The sequence below is a fragment of the Aspergillus affinis genome (assembly GCF_023601865.1).
Source record: "Aspergillus affinis strain CMG 70 chromosome Unknown NODE_1_length_919884_cov_86_970707, whole genome shotgun sequence".
In the NCBI taxonomy this organism is placed as follows: Eukaryota; Fungi; Ascomycota; class Eurotiomycetes; order Eurotiales; family Aspergillaceae; genus Aspergillus; species Aspergillus affinis.
In genome coordinates, this window is record NW_026515782.1 from 302,714 (window position 1) to 322,919 (window position 20,206).

Genomic DNA, 20,206 nt, shown 5'->3' on the forward strand with positions numbered 1-20,206 from the left:
TTTAGTGTTTGGTGACTATCATGGTCTGTACAGCGAGTGACCTTTAACTTTCAGCATGGCGGTGTTTTTTCTGTTAGCTGGTTTCGATACCTTCCATTACGTGCTTTGTCTGATATCTTTGAACGCTCGATGAGTGTTTATTCCATACCTATACATATATTGCTCATTGCATTCTATTCCAACGCTGTCATATACAATATACATAAGAAGTAGTTTGAAAATTGCCATGCTATTCTGATTAATCGAACACCACCTTTTTGCCCTGGAACGAAGCGGTCTTCTGCTCTTTGGCCTTCTTAGCGGCTTCCCACGAGGGATGCAAGGGCTTATTGTCTTCCGGTTTCTTCGGCGGCGCACCGCGCGAACGATCACCCGTGCTAGGCAATGCATTGGCCCCCGTCGCTCCCGTCGCGCCTCCTCGTCCCTGGCCGCGTCTCCCCCGCGGGCCTTCTCGACCGTCCGTGGCACCCCGGCGAGCGTCCCAGCCGTTGTCGCGATTGTTCCTGCCCTTCTCCTTCTGGTTCTTGACGTGATTAGCACCGGACCCGAACTTCTTCTCCCACAGAGCCCGACGCGCCTGCTGACCCATTCGGTTCTTGCGAACCGGAGCCTCTTGGACATCTTCGGCCTCGGACTCGGAGCCGGAAAAGTACCCGCCCATGCTGAGGGAGGGGAGGAAGGTCGTACTGGTGATCGGAGCGGCCGCAGCCTTCTTGGCCTTCTGCTTCTTGGCCGGGTGTGAGTCGGGCGAGGGAGATCGAGAGATGGACATATCGGAGGGGAGTCTTGCGGTCGACAGATCGATCCCGCTTTCCGATCCGTCCTCGCTCCCCGACTGCTCTCCTTCCTCGTCTTCATCTTCAGAGTCCGGCGCAAGTCGGGAATCAAATTGAGCGAAGTCGTCGCTGCCCGCATCGCTCATATCCTGATCATCGTCGTCATCACCGCCCTTCCTCGATGTCGGTACCTTCGCGTCCAGCGCGGCACCATCCTCCTCCTCCCCGCTCTCCTCACCCGAAATATCATCATCCTGCTCTGCCTTCGACGTTGACTTCTGCGTCTTCGCGTCACCCTTCTTCTCCTTGCCCTTTCCGTCCTTCCTCCCGGCCGGCGCATCCTTTAGGCCCAGCAAATCGCGAATCCCCGTCATGATATCCGGATACACATTTTTTACGGGGTTGGATTTGTACAGTCGCGCCATGACGTTCGCCTCTGCGGGCGACTTGGGCCCCTCCGTCGAGATCTTTTTGCTTTTGTATGCGTGGAATTCCGTGAATGCGGTGGTTTCGGCGATGCGCTTCGTCTTGAACATCTGCTTGAGGAGGTATTTTGCGGCGACGATGGGAGGGTCTAGGCTCTGTAGATGGATATAACCAGTTAGCGAGGAATGTATCGAAACAAAGATACTAACTAGGTAGGTAGGTAAATAGGTAAGGCGCATGCACCACCTCCCCCATATAGCAAAATCAAAAGAAAGAAGGGAAAAAAAGACAGGCGGACGAACCTTCAACACCTGCACCTCCTCCGCAAGTCTCTTCAACGTCTCATCGCCTCCCTGGCTCTTGGCCGTCTTCTCTCGTCGCCCGAGTTTCTGTCTTTCGAATCCGCGCGCCGTCTTGATCGCTTTGGTGAGGAGCTGCACGCCTTGGTCGAATTTCTGGCTAAGTCGGATCGTCTGTAGGCTGTGGGAGGGCGCGGAGTCGCGATCGGAGAGTTTGCGTTTCGGCATGGTGATTGATATTTGCGGTTTGAGAGATCGGAGGGGAGGGATATAGTGGTGATGGTGAAGAATAGGAGGCGGAGTGGATGTGGAAAATTGTAAAAGAAGAGTCAAGTAAATTGTAGATCGAGGTTCTGGTTAGATTGATTTGCTTGAATTGAAAGATGTGGAGTTGCCCGGTCGGGCTTTTCTTTTCTTTTTTTTTTTTTTTTTTTTTTCCCTGCGGTTCGGAGGTGCCAAGAAGTGGACTCTGTCGCAGCTCTGGCAACTGTCTTACTATCGGGCTCTTCTGGTTGGTTGTTGATGGGGTGTACTTTATTTTTGATTTCGGTTGCGCTTCTTGACATGGCACATTTAACCAATTGATTGGGGAAGTTGTAATTCCAGTCGTGATGGGGTTTTTTTTGGGTATAATAATAAGTGCTCGACTCGGCTCGTACAGAGCTCGAGCTACAGCTCTACATATCTCAATTGAAAATCCGAACAAACTGAATTCCACTCGTAGACTGGTATGTACATACAAACAGGAAAGAAAGAAACAAATAAGATTACATCTCTGCTCTATTTCTTTTCCTCCTCCTTCTCCTCGGGCTTGGGGGTAGGGAGCTTGAACTAGATATCAATCACGGGTTAGCATCACATTTCATAAACCAAAAGGCAGAGATCAACATGGCCGACCTACCGATTCAGGAGTCTTGTCCTTGCCCGAGCCAACGGGCTCCCACGCAGCGCTACCACCCTCGAAGTTCCGGAAGGCTTGCGTCAACTCGAGGGGCTCGATGACAATGCGTTTCTTCTCCTCGTCGTACCGCAGTTCCGTGTATCCGGTCAAGGGGAAGTCCTTGCGCAGCGGGTGTCCGTCGAATCCGTAATCCGTCATGATACGGCGCAGATCGGGGTGGCCGGCGAAGAAAACACCGAACATGTCGTACACCTCACGCTCGTACCAGAGAGCGCCCTCGAACAGACCGGTGATACTGGGCACGGGGCTGGCCTCGTCGGCGTAGGTCTTCACCCGGATGCGGGAGTTGTAGCGGACGCTGAGCAGGTTGTAGACGACCTCGAAACGCTGGTCCTTGGTCGGGTAGTCGACTGCCGTGATGTCGGAGACCTGGGTGAATTCGGCGGCGGTGTGGTTCTTCAGGAAGCTCATCACGGGCAACACGCTGCCGGGGGCAATGTGAAGGGCCAGCTCATCCTTCCACACCGAGAACTGCTGGACATGCTTGGGCAAGCACGACATGACATACTGGCCGTATTGGTGCAGGCTCTCGGCCTTGTCCTGGTACTTGTCGGCTTGGTTGATGACGGGAGCGCGGAGAGGGCCCTGGGCTATGTATCACGGGATTTGGTTAGTCAATGGCAATGGGCCGGCATCCAAAACACGCAATTGGCAGGGTCGGAGGGCCATACGAGGACGCTGGGCCTGGCGCATGTTGGGAACATCCGTCGCGGTGGCCTCCTTCACAGCAGCTTGCAGAGGGGTCGACGAGAAAGCACGGCAGGCTCCGGAAGACCGCGCGGCCGAGGCCAGGGAACGGCCGGTCCCCAGCCGCATCAGAGAGCGAGCAGAGGCCATGGTGATGAGGCAATGGCAGAGAAGGTCGAGGTAGAGAGAATGGACGGTGGAGAGTGGAGAGGGAGGGGGTCAAAGAGGCGCTTCTACAGATCGCTTTGGCAGGGAGCTTTTCCGGGCCAAGGTTTGGACCCCGTGACCGTCACGTGCGCGGCTGACATAAGGCCACGGTGCAAACACGGCAAACCACGCGCAAACCCAACCAAAGCTTCACTTCTTCTCTTCGCCTTCCATCTCGTCTCTTCTCTCTGCTCTGCTGCATCTGCCTCCTCACCCCCCTCGTCCCTCCTCTCCCTACCCCACGTCGATTGATCTACAATTACTGGGATCTCGTTCTCTAATCCTCCTCTCACTCCTCCCTTTGACTCGAGAATCTCCTTTTTTTTTTTTACGCCTTCTTAATCCTACGTATTTTAGTCCTTTTCTCTTTCTCTCTTCCCCCCCTTCCACCCCGGTTGGTTGATGGGTGTTTGGTCTTGAATCGCACAACCTTGTTTCTTTTGAGTGGTTCATAATCTCATATACTTTCGTCAAATATGTCAAATCGTCAACAGATAGACTCCGTCATTGATGATGACGATGAGTTTTGGTACGTTGTGCTGCCTTTGGGGCTAACCCGTGCTGGACCCGTTGGGCTGACAACTTCACTTTCATCTAGCCCTCTTTGCATTGAAGAATTCGATCTGTCGGACAAGAACTTCAAGCCATGTCCCTGCGGGTATCAGGTACGATGCTTTGCCCTCTGCGTTTCCTCCCCATCCTCGGCGCTAGATCGCACCACTGTCCTGGCCTTTGCGACATGAGAATCTGACCTCGGCTTGCAGATCTGTCAATTCTGCTACAACAATATCAAGACCCATAGCGAAGAAGGTCGATGTCCGAACTGCAGACGGCCTTACGATGACAGTACCATACAATACAAGGTCCCCGACGCAGACGAGTAAGTGCCTCTGAGTTCCAACACTGTTGGCTTTTTATCCTGTTCTTGGCACTAACTTCGCCTCCCGCGATACTAGATTCAAAGCCGACTTGGCGTTGAAGCATCGAAAGGCCGCCGCCGCGAAGAAAAAAGAAGCAGAAAGGCGCGAGATCGAAGCATCCAGTCGCAAGAATTTGGCCGGTGTTCGGGTTGTGCAAAAGAACCTGGTCTACGTGATCGGCCTTAATCCCACGATACGCGACGAGAACCAGCTTTTGCAAACCCTCCGTGGCAGAGAGTACTTTGGCCAGTACGGCGACATCGAAAAGATCGTGGTCAGCAAGGCAAAGCCCGGCGGCAATCCCAACCAGGGTATCGGCGTCTATGTGACCTACGCGAGGAAGTCCGATGCTGCAACCTGTATTACTTCGGTTGATGGGTCAGCGAACGGTGATCGGGTCCTGAGGTAGGCCCATCTCCACTTATATTTGTGTCCCTCAATACGGAATGGACTAACTGTGATCCAGGGCGCAATACGGGACAACGAAATACTGTTCTTCCTTCTTGCGTAATGAGCAATGCCACAACCGGAACTGCACCTTCCTACACGAAACGGGCGAGGACAGCGACAGCTATAGTCGGCAGGATCTTTCTTCGATGAATACTCTTTCGAGCCAACGTCCGAATGGTTCCCCTAGCGGTCCGACTCATTCCGTCCCTCCGCACGTCACCCGGTCATCAGCTCAGCCGATCTCACAACCGATGCGCCGCCAACCCAGCAAGGATGATGCTACCGGCAGCCGTCCGCCTGACGGGTCAGCTTTGCCGTTGTCGGCCAGCTGGGCTAACAAGGACGCTCCTATCAACCGCACGAGGCGCGCTAGCTTGACCGGCAGCCAACCTTCGCAAAGTCCCCGACCTCCGATGGCTACGGTTGTGACAGGATCCGAGGAGCCAAAGCGAGTCGACAAGCAACCGGTGGACGCCCCAGGTCGCCAAACGCCGTCGTTACCCAACCCACCCTCAGTTCCTCAATCCCCCGAAGCACCTCTACCACCGTCAGAACCCGAAACGCCTCTGTTGGACAACCTGATCAAGGCCGTTAACTCCCCGGAGTTCAAGTTCGTCTTTTCGGCTGCTGGTCTGCCGGCGGAGGAGATTGCTCTCATCGAAAACCACCCCTCGTTTATCGATCCCTATGGCGGTGTCAAGCGCCGGGCCATGCGAGAGAGGGCAGAAAAGGAACGTGTTAAACGAGAGCAAGAGCTGCTGCAAACGGCCACTGTAGAAGAGGAATCTCGCGAGAGCGGGAGCCTGCAACTCGGTGGGGAGCCAGATGATCCTCATCCCGTTAGAGGTCGCGCTAGTCGTGAGTCCCACGGTGCCATTCAGCCCCCGTCCCAACAAGGCACGACCTCGAACTCCACCGTCGGCTCGCCAGTGTCTGCGGCAAGCCATCAGTTCCAAGGGCTTAACGTGGGTGGTCGCAGCCTGACTCCCCTGCAACAGCAACAGCTCATGCTTCTCAAATCTGCCAACAACCAGCAGGCCGGCATCGTGGATCCGTTGCAAAGTGGACTTGGCTCCGCTGCTTTTGATCAAGCTCAAGTCCGACAAGGTCTCTTGCAAAGTCAGATGGCCCAGTTCAATGCCTTGCAAGCGCAGAACCGTCAGAATTCTCGATTCTCTTTTGCCAACGAAGCCGGTTCTAAGAACCTTCCCAATGTCCGCATGTTGAACCAACAGGCGTCTTTGATGCAGTCTGGAACCCCCAACCCCTTGGCGGCCCCCAGTCCTCAACATGGGCTCGGCGGCAATTTCTACACCAGTGGCGTTCAGGGCCCTCCCCCGGGGTTGAAGACGGCTGGCACGCCTCCCATCAGCGGAGGAGGAATGTTTGCTCAAGGGCACGGATTCACTAGTTCCAATCTCGGACTCGGTGGTAATGTCGGAAAACAGGAGGCTAATCCGGAGTTGATGCGCGAACTGCTGCGAGGCCGCAGCGGAACGAACCCCAGTGGACTACAGGGGCAAGATGCCGCAAAGCGTGAGTTCATGTTTCCTTTCCTCCAACAGCACCAAACCCCCCCTCCCCTGACTCCTGCCAATGGCCTTCTCAGCTCTTTCTATGGCTCTCAGGCGGGGAATCTCTCCGAGGCTGGGTCACAGAAGCAAAAGAAGAAGGGGAAGAAGCACAGACACGCTAACACTTCCTCCGGCGGAGGCGGTGTAGTAGATCTTGCGGACCCGAGTATCCTGCAGGCGAGGATGCACCAGGTGGGTGCTAATGCCGCTGCTGGACAAGCATTGTATGGGAGTCAGGGTCAAGGTGGGTACAATCACTCCATGATGTACGGAGGCGGGTTCAACCGCTGGTGATTGTTGCTTCCCTCTCATCCCTATCCTTTGCTCTCTTTCCCTCTTCCCTTTTTCCTATCCTTCTCCACTTCCAGTTTTTTTTTTTTTTTTCTTTTTTTTCCCTGTTTCTTTTTAATGACCATCTCTTTTTGCATTCCCGTTCGCGACATGTTTTCCCGTTCTACCCTTCATGACATGATATCATATTTTTCTAGATGGGTGCAGGATATGAGTTTGCTTCTTCCGTTATCGGATGTGATTTTGCCGAATCTTTTGCGACATGTTTCCTTCGTCTTTTGTTTCTCTGTTTTCCACTCTGCAACGAAGCATTCAAGCAATCGGCTCTGAAAAGAACAAGATTATTCGGGCTTTGGCGTACCTTTGGCGTTGTTGAAAATTATGGAACCCATGTTGTGTTTTACCCTGACACTTTTGTGTCCATTTGTTCTCGATTCCTTTTTTGATGTGTTCTCCATGCCCCTGACCTTGTCCTTATTTCATGGACTGGAGGGCGACGTCCCTATTGCATGAACCCGTGGACACCCGGTGTCTCCCGGTGGCGGTCGTATGTATGTTCTTCATTTTTTGCATCCAAGCTGGCTTGAACTATCAGCGCCTTGGTGGCCCCCTTCGGCACGGTCATGGTTTTATGTATGTTAACCTCCCTGCCCTTGGCTTTGATAATCTCAAGGCCGGGTGCTTGTCTACTTGAAACCAATTTCTCACAACCACTGTTCATATAGACATCGTCCCTGGTGTGCCCGTCTGGCAACATGGCCGGGGCACTTTGATGTAATTAATCTGCCAGCCCTTTTTTCGTATCTTGTGTTCTTTTCTTTTCTTCTGGACGATGAATCCCATCGGCCGATCCTCTTTTTTCTTATGTTCTGTCTAGCACGTGCATTGCGTTGGTCATTCTTTCGTCATTCACGGCTTTCTATTCCTTTCGCTTCGTGTTCTTTTAATGTCTCACTTCCTCCATGGCACCCATGATTCATTGATATGACACTCCGGCTAACCAATTTCCGTTAGTGGACGAGGAATTTCCCCCGCTTGGAGCTGCTTCCAAGGACAAACGCGCCGTTGATAGTTTTGGCTTCCTAGTGCGATCGCATATTCAAAGTGATTCCCAGAGCTCAGCCCGTGCTGGCACTCCAACCCTTCCGCCTGGGCTTCCTCTGCCTCACTCTCACCCGGCATCCGCTCTCTTCCAGAGCCCCTTGAATCCCTCGAGTCCGACCTCGTCGGTGTCTGTCCTCCCGCCAGGTCTTAACATTCCTCTTTCACGGCTTGGGACACCGTCTCAGGGTCTCCAGGACTCGGCATTCCGTGCCGCCTCTCCTGACCTGAAGGACACCCCGGAGGTTGCACCCCCTTCTCATCGCACTAAGAACGTCTCAGAGATCTCTTTAGGCTCCCCGGTACCTAAATCTGCCAGCAAGGCTCGTTCCCAAGCCAAGGATGATATGGCCGTTTCTAATGACAGGAAGGGTGGGAAAAAGGCCGAGGGATCAATCCAAGACAAAGGTCCCTCGAAAGCCAAACCGATGAAGCTGGACCTGCCGCTGCACACGTCCCATTCTCAAGAGGCCTCTCCGTCAAAGGTCGAATTCTCCAATCAGACATCGTCCAGCCAGGTCCCAGTGCCGATGTCTGCCATCGGTTCTCGTCCTAACACTCCCTTGACTGCGGCATCTCGCCTGTCCGAGTCTTCGGCTCCACGTCAACCTCGCGTTCTGCGGGTTGTAGACACACCGAAAGCCGAGACGCCCCCTCCTGTTTCTGCAACGCTCCCCCACTCATCCCAACCTATTGTGACCAAAACGCGTTCCAGACGGCCCAGCGTTTCCTCCATCAGCCGTCCCGACACCCCCGGTGACCTGGAATCCGAAGCGGATCTCTACACTTCTGCGTCTGTGTCCCGTGCCAACTCGCCTCCCGCCTCGTCTCGGATCGGTTCCGCCCCGGTCCGATCCATGACTAAGAGTCAAGTCAAGAAAGAGCGCCGTCAGAAAGCCAAGGAGGCAGAGGCCAAGAAACACGAGGAAGCTTCGGCGCAGGCAGCGGAACCTGTGCAGGCGCCCATCATCGGAAGAAAGCGCAAGACTAAAAAGGCCCCGACCACCCAGACCGAGACGCCATCGCCGGCTCCGGAGAACACCACCGAGGCCGCCAAGCCCGTTGTTCCTAGTGGAAATGATAGCCTCGAGAAGGTTAATCAAAAGATCGAGCCTAAGAAGAGCAAGTCTAAAGAAAAGCCGAGGGATCAGAAGCCTGCCCCTGTGGAAGTGAAGGAACCTCCCGCCCCAAAGATTGAAGCGTGGCGCTCGAACAATACGGTGGAACAGTTAATCAAGGACTCTGAGGCTTCTGGCGTTCCGATCAAAGATCTTTTTGCAGAACGGACATTGCCTCTGCCCGTGTTGCTCGCCGAACTCCACAAGTCGGGCAAACTCGATCTCAATACGCATCCCCTTTTCAACCCGCCTAATCTCAGCCAGCGCGTTGATATGAAGTGCCATGGCAATGACTACGACATTTTGAAGCATCCGTTCGAGTTGACGGAGGAGCATCGCAAGGCCTTGCTGCGCGGCGAGCCCGTTCGTCTGAACGGCGATTTCAGCGAGCTGAAATATCGGTGCCTCATCACTCCTCGCGGCTGTGTTTTGCGCCACTTGTCTCGTGAGGAAGAGGACCGCTACTTGGAACTTGAGAGGAACTCTGCCCCCGATAGCGATCCCTTCCAGGAATACCCAGCCGAGTTGATTACTGAGCCCGATATTACCAACCGCAGCGGTGGCCTTGATGCGCTCTTCGCCACGCCCGAAAACTTCAACATCTGCTGGGTGGACGAAACCTCGGCCGGGCTTACGTCGGCGTCTCCCACGGCTGGCTTGTCAGTGCCCGAGTCCTCCCTCATTTCCAGCGCCCCTGCCCCGCCCAACGTGCTCTCAGCTATGGAAGCGGACAGCACTCGCAGCCATAACTGGGCCATCGCTAATACGGCGGAGTTGGTGAATGCCACGGCAACTTCTGTGCGATCCTTCGCAGCGGCTACGGCTAAGCACATGCTCGGAGCGGCGGGCGTTGTGGTGGGCAGTCTCCCGGACCTGGACGACGTGGTGGGTATGACCGACGAAGAACTGCGGGCGTTCGCCGTCAAGTCCCAGAAAGAATTGGAGACGTCGCGCAAAGAATTTGATTCCATCGACAAGAAGCTCAATGCGTTGGTCAAGCGCAACAAGAAGCTTGCACAGCAGGCTCTGGCATCCAATTGATCATAATAGCACGGAAACCCATGGATGTTATTCCCTTATTCTCTGTTATTTTACATCACGAACTCTGTACACTATGTTTTCTGTTTCATATTCATTGCACGCTGTTATGGTTTCACTCCTTTCCGGGTTGTATGTGTACAGTTACGAAGCCGATGCTCACTTTGCAAGGTGTTTATGGGGGATTAATTGAACAGATCTTGAGGCAACTTTTCCATGGTTTCATTGTACTTAGCCCCGTCATCCCTTGACCTTGTAGTCGTGTCGTTCAACGTAATGTCCAATGCTTTCCTGGTTGTACAGGCTGCCTCGTATGCTTTGTCAAGTTATTTTAGGTCTCTTATCACATGCATTGATTCTTTTGTGCAACAGACTCAACTTCTAAGCATACCCTCTCAGTCCAATTGTCCTCAGGTCACAATGGAAGGCTACAGAAGTAGTACCATTTTGACGACAGAAGTACAAATGACTAAATCAAAATCACCAAAATACCACGCCCAAATAACATAAAAACGTCGTATATTCTACACATCGTATCACCCCAATCCAACCCCAACGCCTACCGCGAAAGCAAATCAAATTCAAAGCCAAGACATGAAACTCCCATACATCCTTCCTGCATTGTTAACCACCGCTTCCTCTTTCCCAAGTCTCTCCGGCTGGTCCCTCACATTTGGCAACCAGATCTTCCACGACAACGACAGCTCTGTCTGCTTCTACGCTTTCATCGCCAATTCCACCGTCGTCCATCTGAACGGCATCACGAACATCTTCGTCGTCGAGTTCTCGCGGGACGGTCTGTGTCGGGATATTGCGTACTCGTGGAATGCGGATGGCGTGGTACCGGCGGTTCAGGATACGCATAGCTTTCGGGTTTTGAAGTTGTGGATGATCCAGGGGAGGGTTGATCAAGGGCCTAGTTAGTGGGAGGTTATACCGAAGGATGTGGGTTGTGGCTTTGGAAGGCCATGCTGCTATCACAAAGTCGAATATGATTATGTGGGAATGTACTATTATCCGGACAGCCCATTTCTCGCTATCCGGAGAGCCATTAGTTACCTGATCTAAAAGGCGGTTTATAAAGTCCCGGCAGAAGCATTCAAACAAAGTACTGTTTCCGAAATGCCTTCTTGTATAGTAATCGAGCCATTCTAAGTTAGGGATTTCGGGTTACTAGGGATCTAGGGTCTATTTTTTTCCTTTTATAAAAAATCACGCAATTCCGCTCATTTTATGATGCTCAAGAAGCCCCTAGAATGGCATAAATATCGGCTTCTTTATCGTGTAGTAAGAAAGAAATAAGACTCATTTATTGGCATATGATCATATAAAATTGGCCAAGTAGTTGCTCCATTAGACCCACATAAATCTGCCACAGTTATAAGCCCGGTACTGCTCTAAAGAATTACCTCGTTTGATCAATTTCAAGCTATTCGGGCCTTCCTTTCGCAGGATCTTCAGGTTCTTGCTGATCAAGAGGTGTATCGCTCTAGCCGTTGAGCGTAGCGTACGCGTTCTTGAGCAGAAATGGATGCGCGAAGGTGTGTATTCCTATCTAGGCCTGCAGCGCTCAGCTGTAGGCATTGTGTGATGCATTAAGCCTAATCGGGACATAGAGGCGAGGGTGCCTAGAGGCATTCCCAACACGCGTGTCCTGATACTGGACCATCATCTCATTCTTGCTCGCTGTTGGTGAGATAAGCGCGGAAATCCCTCACGAGCGCGGTGTAAGTGGTCTTCCCAACGCTCGAATACTTAATGCTGGCAAACGGCGGATCCACCCTCTCAATAGACCTTAGGAAATCCCGTTGCACCCAGTGATCCTTGCTCTCAGGTAAATCGTATTCTTTTATCGCAAGGTAAGCGTGGTCAAAATCCTCGATCCAGGCCTTGATCTTGCCTTTCCGTGGAGATCTCTTCATAACCGCTTGATATTGCCGCAGGACCTTGTCCTTCATTTCTGCTTGTGACGGCTCATATTGCAACTTCAACGCCTTCAGTATTTCGAATCGTCGCTTCCCCCTGATGACTAGATGCACGTGTAGGCCGATGGAGGTCATGATTGCTTCCTCCACCTTCGCGATGTTGTCTCGTGAATCTTTATACTCTTCAAAATCGAGTTGGTAGACGCGAAAGATGAGGTCTGTGAGATCATGTGTAGCAGGTCTCCGAGGCTTCATAGGTACGCGCGGGCGCGCTGCAGGAGGTGTAGGGTCCTCCGGGTCGAAATGATCCCATACATCTAGCCGTTCGGCGTATGCTCTGATGTAGAAGATTCAGTTGTGCCAGTCATCTCGGCTGTTCAAGATGACGCTAACCTTCATGGGGCCATCCGAGTCAAATGAGGTCATATTCGGTGTTGAATCGCAGTCCGGTGTCACTCCGTTGTATGACTGATTTTCACTTATTTCGCTTCGTCTCGTGGTCCCACGGGGGTTGCCGTATCGTGTTGTTCAAGGCAGGTTTCGAATGGCTTCAAATCGATCAAACGAGGTAATCTTTTAGAGCAGTACCGGGCTCATACGGTGTAACCGTGGCAGGTTTATGTGGATCTAACGGAACAACTACTTGGCCGATTTTATATGATTGATCATATCTCAATGAATGAATGTCTTATTTCTTTCTAACTACACAATAAAGAAGCCGATATTTATGCCATTCTAGGGGCTTCTTGAACGTCATAAAGTACGCAGAATTACGTGATTTATTACATCATTGATCATACGATTAAGATTGATCAGTTAAGCGATCGGCAGAATATCTAGTTTGCTGTGCTTGAATATCTTCATTTCTGTGTGCTCAAAAGTTGAAGCTAGATCCATTGATGGTCTTCTGTGATTGACATTCTATGTTTCCTCTTTACTCATGTTCCGCTTGCTCATGTCATGATTGTCTCTAATTCAAAGATCTGTTTGCCTATCATGCAAACGCTAGAATGAGCCTCTCCCATGGTACCCTCCGAGTGAACAATGTATGTACTCAAAACCTTCAATCCATCGCCTCGTCTATATTCCGTTGATCCCATCTTTGTACTCTCGTAGATCGTATTCCTCCGGGTACGTTTCCAGAATGCGTTTTAGCTCCTTCATCTGAGCCTGGGCCTCCTCAGTGACTTCTTCATAGACGCCGTGGAAGGCCTCGCGGATCGGCGGCTTTTTCTCCCGCTCTGCCTCCCCAAACTCCTTCAGGACGTTCTTGCGGTACTGCTCGCGCGTCTCCCGCTCCATATCTTCGTTCCATAAGCCCTCGTTCTCCAACCACTTCCGCAACCGGATGATCGGGTTATCTCGGCGTTTCCAGTCCTCGACCTCGACTCGGGCCCGGTAGGCGAAACTGTCGTCGCTCGTGCTGTGGTGGGAAACGCGGTAGCTCATGGCTTCGATGAGCACCGGCTTGCCACCGTCCGAGAGGGCAATGCGGCGGGCTTCGCGCATGGCTTCGTACACGGCGAAGATGTCGTTTCCGTCGACGCGGATCGTGTCGATGCCGTATCCGATTCCGCGACTGGCAATTCCGTCGCCTCGGTATTGCTCGAGAGTCGGCGTAGAGATGGCATATCCGTTGTTTCGGCAGATGAACACCACCGGGCAGGATCGGGTAGCCGCGATGTTCAGACCTGCGTGGAAGTCTCCTTCACTGGCCGCGCCTTCGCCAAAGTAGCATGCCACGATACGGGGTGGCGTGTCGGGGTTCTGAAGAGCCTGCAGTTTGAGAGAATACGCGGCGCCTGATGCTTGGGGGATTTGCGTCGCAAGTGGGGAAGAGATTGTGTGCTGGTGAGGTTGATCAGCTTGGTCAGTTCTTCCTGCTGGGAAACTAGGGTTCCACTTACTGTGCGAGGATAGTGAGATCCATAGTGAACGGGCATGTTACGTCCCCGGCCATTGTCATGACAATTGGCAAATAACTGACTCATGAAGTCCTTGAGCGTGAATCCACGCTGTTGGAAGACGCCCGTTTCACGGTACTGGGCAAAAACTACGTCGTCCGGGGTCAAGGCGGCGGCGGAACCAACGCTGATACCTTCCTCTCCGGCAGATACCTGCATCGATGAGCTAAGGTACCGTTTCTAGAGTTTGAAGTTTCACGGTTGACTTACCATGTAAAAGCTTATCCGGCCTTGCCTTTGCGCCTCGAACATAACCACATCCATCACGCTCACTGAAGGACATTAGTACCAGGTCCCGCGATGACTATAAAGGCAACGATATCACTAACCGGACAACATATTCTTATACCACGTAAGGATCTCCTCGTCTGATAGATTCAGGGGTTTTCGGCTCTTATCAACCAGCACGCCGTCGGAATCCATGACTCGGTAGGTAGGGATGTGGGACGATTCGGAGGGATTGAGGAATTCCATCTCTGTCGTGAACTTGCTGTTCACGGCGCCTGGAAACCGGACACTAGATTTCAAGATCCATCAGTTTCAACTCTCGATTGGATCCTGTTTATTTGTGACTTACCGGTCCGAGCCAGGGCGCTGGGAAACAGAGCTTCCCCATCGTCGTGGCGTGGCGGACAGGACACGGGGCCCCCGCGAAATGCGTCCTAGAAGACTCAGCGACATAGTGCTAGTGTTCTGAGAGAGCAATTGTCGAGAAAGCCGGAGAGGAAGAGGGGAGGGGTGGGCCATAAAGGCCGGACAGGGCAAGTCTGGGGAATGCGGAGGAGGCGGTTGGCCGCGGCCATCAACGTCATGCCAATCCCGCCAATAGCCGCGCTGACTCAGCCGGTTATCTTTCCCCCTTTCGCGTGGATCGGGTCTAGCCACAACCGGTTAGACTCATCTCTGTATGTACGGAGTATGGCTTGTTTGCTTTCTCCTCTTCATCTCTCCCTCTCTCCAAAGGTGCAACCCACAAATGCCTGTACCTCCAGGATCTTATGCCCCGGTATCAATCAGAATGGCTTTCTCCGCATCGCTAAGCTCTTCTGACGAGTCACTGACAACCAGCTCCCGACTTGCAACCACGGGATGCTACCCTACCTACCTTAACAGTGACCGTTCCTTCCATGCCAATGCGGATCAATTTTCCAGTGGCAAGATTCCTTGGAATTGGCAAGCACCAACTACTGTATCTACTCTACTACCATAATAGTACCTAAAAAGGACATTGCACGCGTTTCACCAATCGTGGTGTTCCCTTGCACTGCCCTATTCCGATGGGTATACTGCCCTGTTCTTAGTTCACCATGTCATCTCAAAACCGGTAATCTCCGTTAAGTACATGATCATGTGGTACAGTGAATCAAATGTTGCGTGCTTCAGCTTAGGGATCTGAATATGAGGCCCATACTCTTCTCTTTAAAATCCTTACGTGATATCTGGGTATATGTGATCGGTGCTCTTCAACTCACCTAGTCCTTCGCCATTGACTGCACACCATAATATTTTACCATAATAATTTCGCGACACGCTGGAAAATGGGACCACCGCTGCTGTTGCTGTCTTTTATTCTGTCTGCTATACAAGCACAGATTATTCTCCCTTTGAGTGATGCGAAGTGGACTATCAGTGGCCCGGCTCTGAACCGCACTGTTCCTGGATATCTGCCATCCCAGGTTCACTTGGATCTGCTGAAGGCTGGAGTGATTGGTAAGCCGATCTGTTATCTTCCACACTGATGAGGGACGATGCTAACCCCTTGAGCAGATGAGCCGTACGTGACGCATGTCCTTTTTATGGAACCGGCTTGACTGACTTGCTCGAAAAGCTACTACCGTCTGAATGATTTCGATTTGCGCTGGATTGGTGATTCCAATTGGACTTATACTAGTGACCCGATAGAGGGTTTGTGAGTGACTCTGTTCTCAACAACTTTATATTTGAAATCGACTATCTGACATCGGCTAGGGTGAGAAAATTTGAATCTACATGGCTGGTATTTTATGGGTTGGATACTTTTGCGACCATTTCATTTTGTGGGAAAGAGGTAGCTTCCACAGAAAATCAATTCCGTCAATACTACTTCGATGTTTCCGATATCTTGAGACATTGCGCGGGAAGCCCTGCCGTGAGTCTCAATTTCGGCAGCGCACCGGCAATGGCGGACAAGCTTGCCCAAGGTCAACACACGTACAGTACGTCCCTATTTCTTTTATAGGTGAGCATGGTGCTGATCACTCTATTTTCGACAGAATTCCCCGTGCCCCTTGATTTTGAGCTTTCCAATCGATGGTACATACGCAAACAGCAGTCTGATTTCGGATGGGATTGGGGCCCCGCATTTTCCCCCGTCGGCCCATGGAAACCTGCATACATTGTGCAGTTTGACAGGTTGGGGAGCATTTACCCCTTGAATACGGACCTGGATATTCATCGGAAGGGTCAGATCAATCATTTATCTTCCGACCAAAACCAGCCTTGGGTGGTGAATGCTAGTGTTGATTTTCTAGGATCTATGCCTCGTAATCCGTCTATGTCGGTTGAGATTAGAGACACCGACACGGATTCGGTTCTTATCTCAAAAGCCTTTTCCAATGTCACTGTGTCTAGCGGTTCCATCACCGGTGTCGCAGTACTCAACGACGTGCAGCCAAAGCTATGGTGGCCTCACGGTCTTGGCTCGCAACCTTTGTACCGACTCTCAGTCACCATTAGCAGCGATTTGCAATCGCAGTCGATCATCTGTATCACAAAGCGAGTTGGTTTCCGCACCATCTTTTTCAATCAGCGTAATATCACGGAGCAACAGCTTGCACAAGGGGTTGCCCCAGGTAGCAACTGGCATTTCGAGATAAATGGCCACGAGTTCTACGTCAAAGGGTCCAATTTAATACCGCCTGATGCCTTTTGGCCCCGAGTCACCGAAGACAAGATGGCAAGACTGTTCGATGCGGCCATTGAAGCCAATCAGAATATGCTCCGCGTTTGGTCATCGGGCAGTTACCTCCCTGACTTCATGTACGATCTGGCTGATGAAAAAGGTCTGCTTCTCTGGAGTGAATTTCAGTTCAGCGATGCCATGTACCCTATCCATCAAGAATTTCTCGACAATGTTGCTAGCGAAGTGGTATACAACGTCCGACGCGTGAATCACCATCCGTCTCTGGCGTTATGGTGCGGTGGCAATGAAATTGAAGCGATCGTACTCCTCTTCATTAACATGACAAATCCAGCGGAGCATCCGCGGGCTGTCGGAGAGTACGAGGCCCTGTACATCAAGCATATAATGCCTCTGGTGTACGAAAATACTCGGTCAATTACCTACAGCCCCAGCAGCTCAACAAACGGCTATCTAGACATCGATCTATCTGCATCCATCCCCATGGTGGAACGATACAACAACATCACCTTTGGACACTACTATGGCGCCACGGAATACTACCAATACGACAGCCGCGTTGCATTCAACCTCTCCGCCTACCCTGTAGGTCGGTTTGCAGTTGAATTCGGGTATCACAGCATGCCTAGTCTTCAAACCTGGCAGCAGGCGCTCGATCCCTCTGACCTGCACTTCAATAGTTCCGTTGTAATGCTTCGGAACCACCATTACCCAGCCTCCAGCAGAAATACCAGTAACTTCCACAATTCATCCATCGGAATGGGCGAGCTAACCATGGCCGTGGAACGCTACTACCCCATCCCCCACAAACAGGACCCCGTCGTGAACTTCAGTGCCTGGTGTCACGCCACTCAGCTCTTCCAGGCGGACTGGTACAAGAGTGAGATCCAGTTCTACCGACGCGGCAGCGGCATGCCCGAACGACAGCTCGGAGCCCTGTACTGGCAGCTCGAAGACATCTGGCAGGCGCCGTCGTGGGCGGGAATCGAGTACGACGGACGCTGGAAGGTCCTCCACTACACCGTCCGGGACATCTACAAGCCGATCATCGTCTCCCCATTCTTGAACTCCACCGTCAACTCTCTAGACATCCACGTCATTTCCGATCTGTGGGAACCGGCCACCGGCACCGTTCGTCTCACTTGGCTCGACCTCCGGGGTAGACCGATCCCTGCAAATGCCGGCTCGCCGACCCCGATATCGTTCAATGTGGGTGCTCTCAACACGACTAAGGTCTATAGCACCGGTCTGGACAAGCTCAGTCTAGCCGACCCACGAAACTCGATTCTTCTGATCTCTCTTGAGGCCAAAGGACGTCTGCCTAATACGAAGGAAATTGTATCTTTTACCCATGAGAATCATTTCGTTCCGGTTACTCCAAAGGATTTGAAACTAGTAGATCCAGGCCTGAAACTCGCCTATTATAAAGGCTCTGATAAATTTGCGGTGGAAGCTACATCCGGAGTATCTTTGTACACCTGGTTAGATTATCCGGCCGGTCAGGTGGGTTACTTCACCGAAAACGCATTCGTTCTGGCTCCGGGCCAGAAGAAAGAAATTGAATTCGTCGTCCAGGTGGATAGTGAGTGTGATGATTGGATGGATAAGGTTACAGTGCAGAGCCTTTGGGACCAAGCCCTTCGGGCCTGAATAATCACCGTGGTATCAATTTTCCTTGTGAGGATAGATATGATTAACTCTCTCGTCCGTTCATCTTGGCTTTTGTTTTCTTTTCTAGATTGTCAATGATAATTCAGTGTTGAGAGCGTGTATGTGATTGCACACAAATAGCTCATCTCGTCTACTGCCATTTGTTATCAAATATCTTCCCATCCACGTAATTCACCATCTCTTGCACCGGTGGTAGTTCCTCTCTCCCTGCTCCAAAGAGAGCCCCCTTCCTCATGACCTTCCGATAGTTCTCCCCCGGAGAGACCTTGCCTAGCACATACTCCCGACGAGTCTCCACGTGCGCCGGCACAGGAATCGAACGACCCACAATGGCTTCCATGCCCTGCCACGCAAACGTGATAGCTTCCTTCGCCCCCGCGGGAATCCCAGCATCATCTAGCATGTAGATCTTTGTCTTGGGGTAATTCTTCTGGATATACGCCGTGATGTTCGGGTTATACGCGCCGCCACCGCACATGAACAGCTCCTCGATGTCCATCCCAGCCGGTGCGTAGCGCTGATAATGATCGACGATAGCCTGAGCCGTGATGCGGGTGACAGTCGCGACGACGTCGTCGGGCGATAGGCCCCGTTCCTCGGCGGTTCGGATAAGCTCGAAGGCCAGGGTATCGCGGAAGACCTCGCGGCCGGTGGTTTTAGGCGGATCCAGCTGGAAATACGGATGGTGCAGGAACTCGTCCACGAGCGTCTGGTCCACTGTGCCGCGGGCGCCCATCTCGCCGTCCTTGTCGAATTCCCGCGCCCCCTGTGTATAGTGTCTGACCACGGCGTCGATGTACACGTTCCCTGGCCCGGTGTCGAAGTCGAAGCACTTGCTTACGCCGCCAAATATATCGGGCGGGATGTAGCAGACGTTGGCGATGCCGCCGATGTTCTGGCACGCGCGGAGCTTCGTGGGATGGTGGAGGAGCAGGGCGTCGAAGAAGGCGATCAATGGCGCGCCTTGGCGGCCTGCTGCCTGGTCGCTGACGCGGAAGTCCGTGACGGTGGTGATGCCGGTGCGAGAGGCGATGAAGGAGCCTTCGGCCATGGTGAGGGCGCTTCGGACTTGACCGGTTTCTGGCATGGAATGTAACCAGATGGTTTGGCCGTGGGAGCCGATGACGTCGATCGTGGAGATGTCGATGTTATGGGACTTGCAGAAGTCATGGACGGCGGATGCGAAGGTGTCGCCGAGGATCACGTTGATTTCGGATAGCTCTGAGGGAGAGGTTTTGTTGTGAAGGATTATGTTCATGACTCGGCTCTTGATGGTGGGTTCTAGTGGGATCTCGCCGTACTGTTTCCTTTATTAATAAGAGCTTCAAGGACAGATACAAGACTGTCTACTTGGTTTGAATTACCTTGAGGAGTTTGAAGTGCATCGCGGACTCCGGTGTTTCCTGGTGAAAATGGCACAGGGCGCAATCGATGCCATCCTGTAGTTTATCGAGAAAGACGTCAGTTCATTTTCCTTGTCCTGCGAATCCATCTAAAGCTTCATAGCTCACCATCGAAGTGCCGCTATTTAAACCAAGGACCGTAAGGTCCAGGGCCTGGTGAGTGACATCCATTTTGTTGTCCTGTGATAGAATAGAGTCAAGTAGGACAGTCTGCAAGATGCCTTGATGGAAAAACCCCGCAGGCGTGACTTTGCAGTGAGGGGAACCCTTTCTGCAGCTGCTTCGCCTCTAGCTTGTTGTCCATGATACGCCAGTTTTAGATTCGGAAGGTAGCAGATGGTAAATATCGAACATCCGAATTGGGGCTCAGAGCCTCCAACCATATGTGGACATAGCAAACCATTGCTTTAATAGCTCATTCTAGACTTTGTTCCTAGAGTTCTTATTAAGGTATTCCGCGAAATATGTAAAACCTCTACATGGCTCAACGCGGCCT

The 20,206-nt window shown here is 52.2% G+C and overlaps 7 protein-coding genes across 7 annotated transcripts; 3 read left to right on the plus strand and 4 right to left on the minus strand.

Annotated features, from left to right (window-relative positions):
• Positions 1-238: 238 nt before the first annotated feature.
• KD926_004016 (BUD22 family protein) lies at positions 239-1,729 on the minus strand (the record flags this gene model as incomplete). Its single annotated transcript, XM_053105157.1, has 2 exons — positions 239-1,357; positions 1,505-1,729. The coding sequence occupies 2 exons, from the start codon at positions 1,727-1,729 to the stop codon at positions 239-241; spliced, it is 1,344 nt and encodes a 447-aa protein (XP_052961159.1).
• Positions 1,730-2,281: 552 nt separating this feature from the next.
• KD926_004017 (complex I 30 kDa subunit family protein) lies at positions 2,282-3,299 on the minus strand (the record flags this gene model as incomplete). The annotated part of the gene is made up of 3 exons (XM_053105266.1): positions 2,282-2,332; positions 2,403-3,052; positions 3,134-3,299. 3 exons carry the CDS (start codon positions 3,297-3,299, stop codon positions 2,282-2,284), a joined length of 867 nt encoding a protein of 288 aa, XP_052961160.1.
• Positions 3,300-3,832: 533 nt separating this feature from the next.
• On the plus strand, positions 3,833-9,851 carry KD926_004018 (CCR4-NOT core ubiquitin-protein ligase subunit MOT2; the record flags this gene model as incomplete). The annotated part of the gene is made up of 6 exons (XM_053093718.1): positions 3,833-3,885; positions 3,955-4,021; positions 4,121-4,236; positions 4,313-4,681; positions 4,743-6,544; positions 7,606-9,851. 6 exons carry the CDS (start codon positions 3,833-3,835, stop codon positions 9,849-9,851), a joined length of 4,653 nt encoding a protein of 1,550 aa, XP_052961161.1.
• Positions 9,852-10,442: 591 nt separating this feature from the next.
• On the plus strand, positions 10,443-10,772 carry KD926_004019 (uncharacterized protein; the record flags this gene model as incomplete). Its single annotated transcript, XM_053093829.1, has 1 exon — positions 10,443-10,772. The coding sequence occupies one exon, from the start codon at positions 10,443-10,445 to the stop codon at positions 10,770-10,772; it is 330 nt and encodes a 109-aa protein (XP_052961162.1).
• Positions 10,773-11,521: 749 nt separating this feature from the next.
• Positions 11,522-14,418, minus strand: KD926_004020 (branched chain alpha-keto acid dehydrogenase complex; the record flags this gene model as incomplete). Its single annotated transcript, XM_053093939.1, has 6 exons — positions 11,522-12,110; positions 12,882-13,621; positions 13,681-13,890; positions 13,948-14,009; positions 14,067-14,254; positions 14,315-14,418. The coding sequence occupies 6 exons, from the start codon at positions 14,416-14,418 to the stop codon at positions 11,522-11,524; spliced, it is 1,893 nt and encodes a 630-aa protein (XP_052961163.1).
• An 857-nt stretch (positions 14,419-15,275) lies between these two features.
• Positions 15,276-18,286, plus strand: KD926_004021 (beta-mannosidase mndA; the record flags this gene model as incomplete). The annotated part of the gene is made up of 5 exons (XM_053094050.1): positions 15,276-15,447; positions 15,505-15,511; positions 15,566-15,646; positions 15,706-15,932; positions 15,990-18,286. The coding sequence occupies 5 exons, from the start codon at positions 15,276-15,278 to the stop codon at positions 18,284-18,286; spliced, it is 2,784 nt and encodes a 927-aa protein (XP_052961164.1).
• Positions 18,287-18,437: 151 nt separating this feature from the next.
• Positions 18,438-19,881, minus strand: KD926_004022 (UPF0075 domain protein; the record flags this gene model as incomplete). Its single annotated transcript, XM_053094160.1, has 3 exons — positions 18,438-19,607; positions 19,672-19,746; positions 19,819-19,881. 3 exons carry the CDS (start codon positions 19,879-19,881, stop codon positions 18,438-18,440), a joined length of 1,308 nt encoding a protein of 435 aa, XP_052961165.1.
• Between the last annotated feature and the right edge of the window lie 325 nt (positions 19,882-20,206).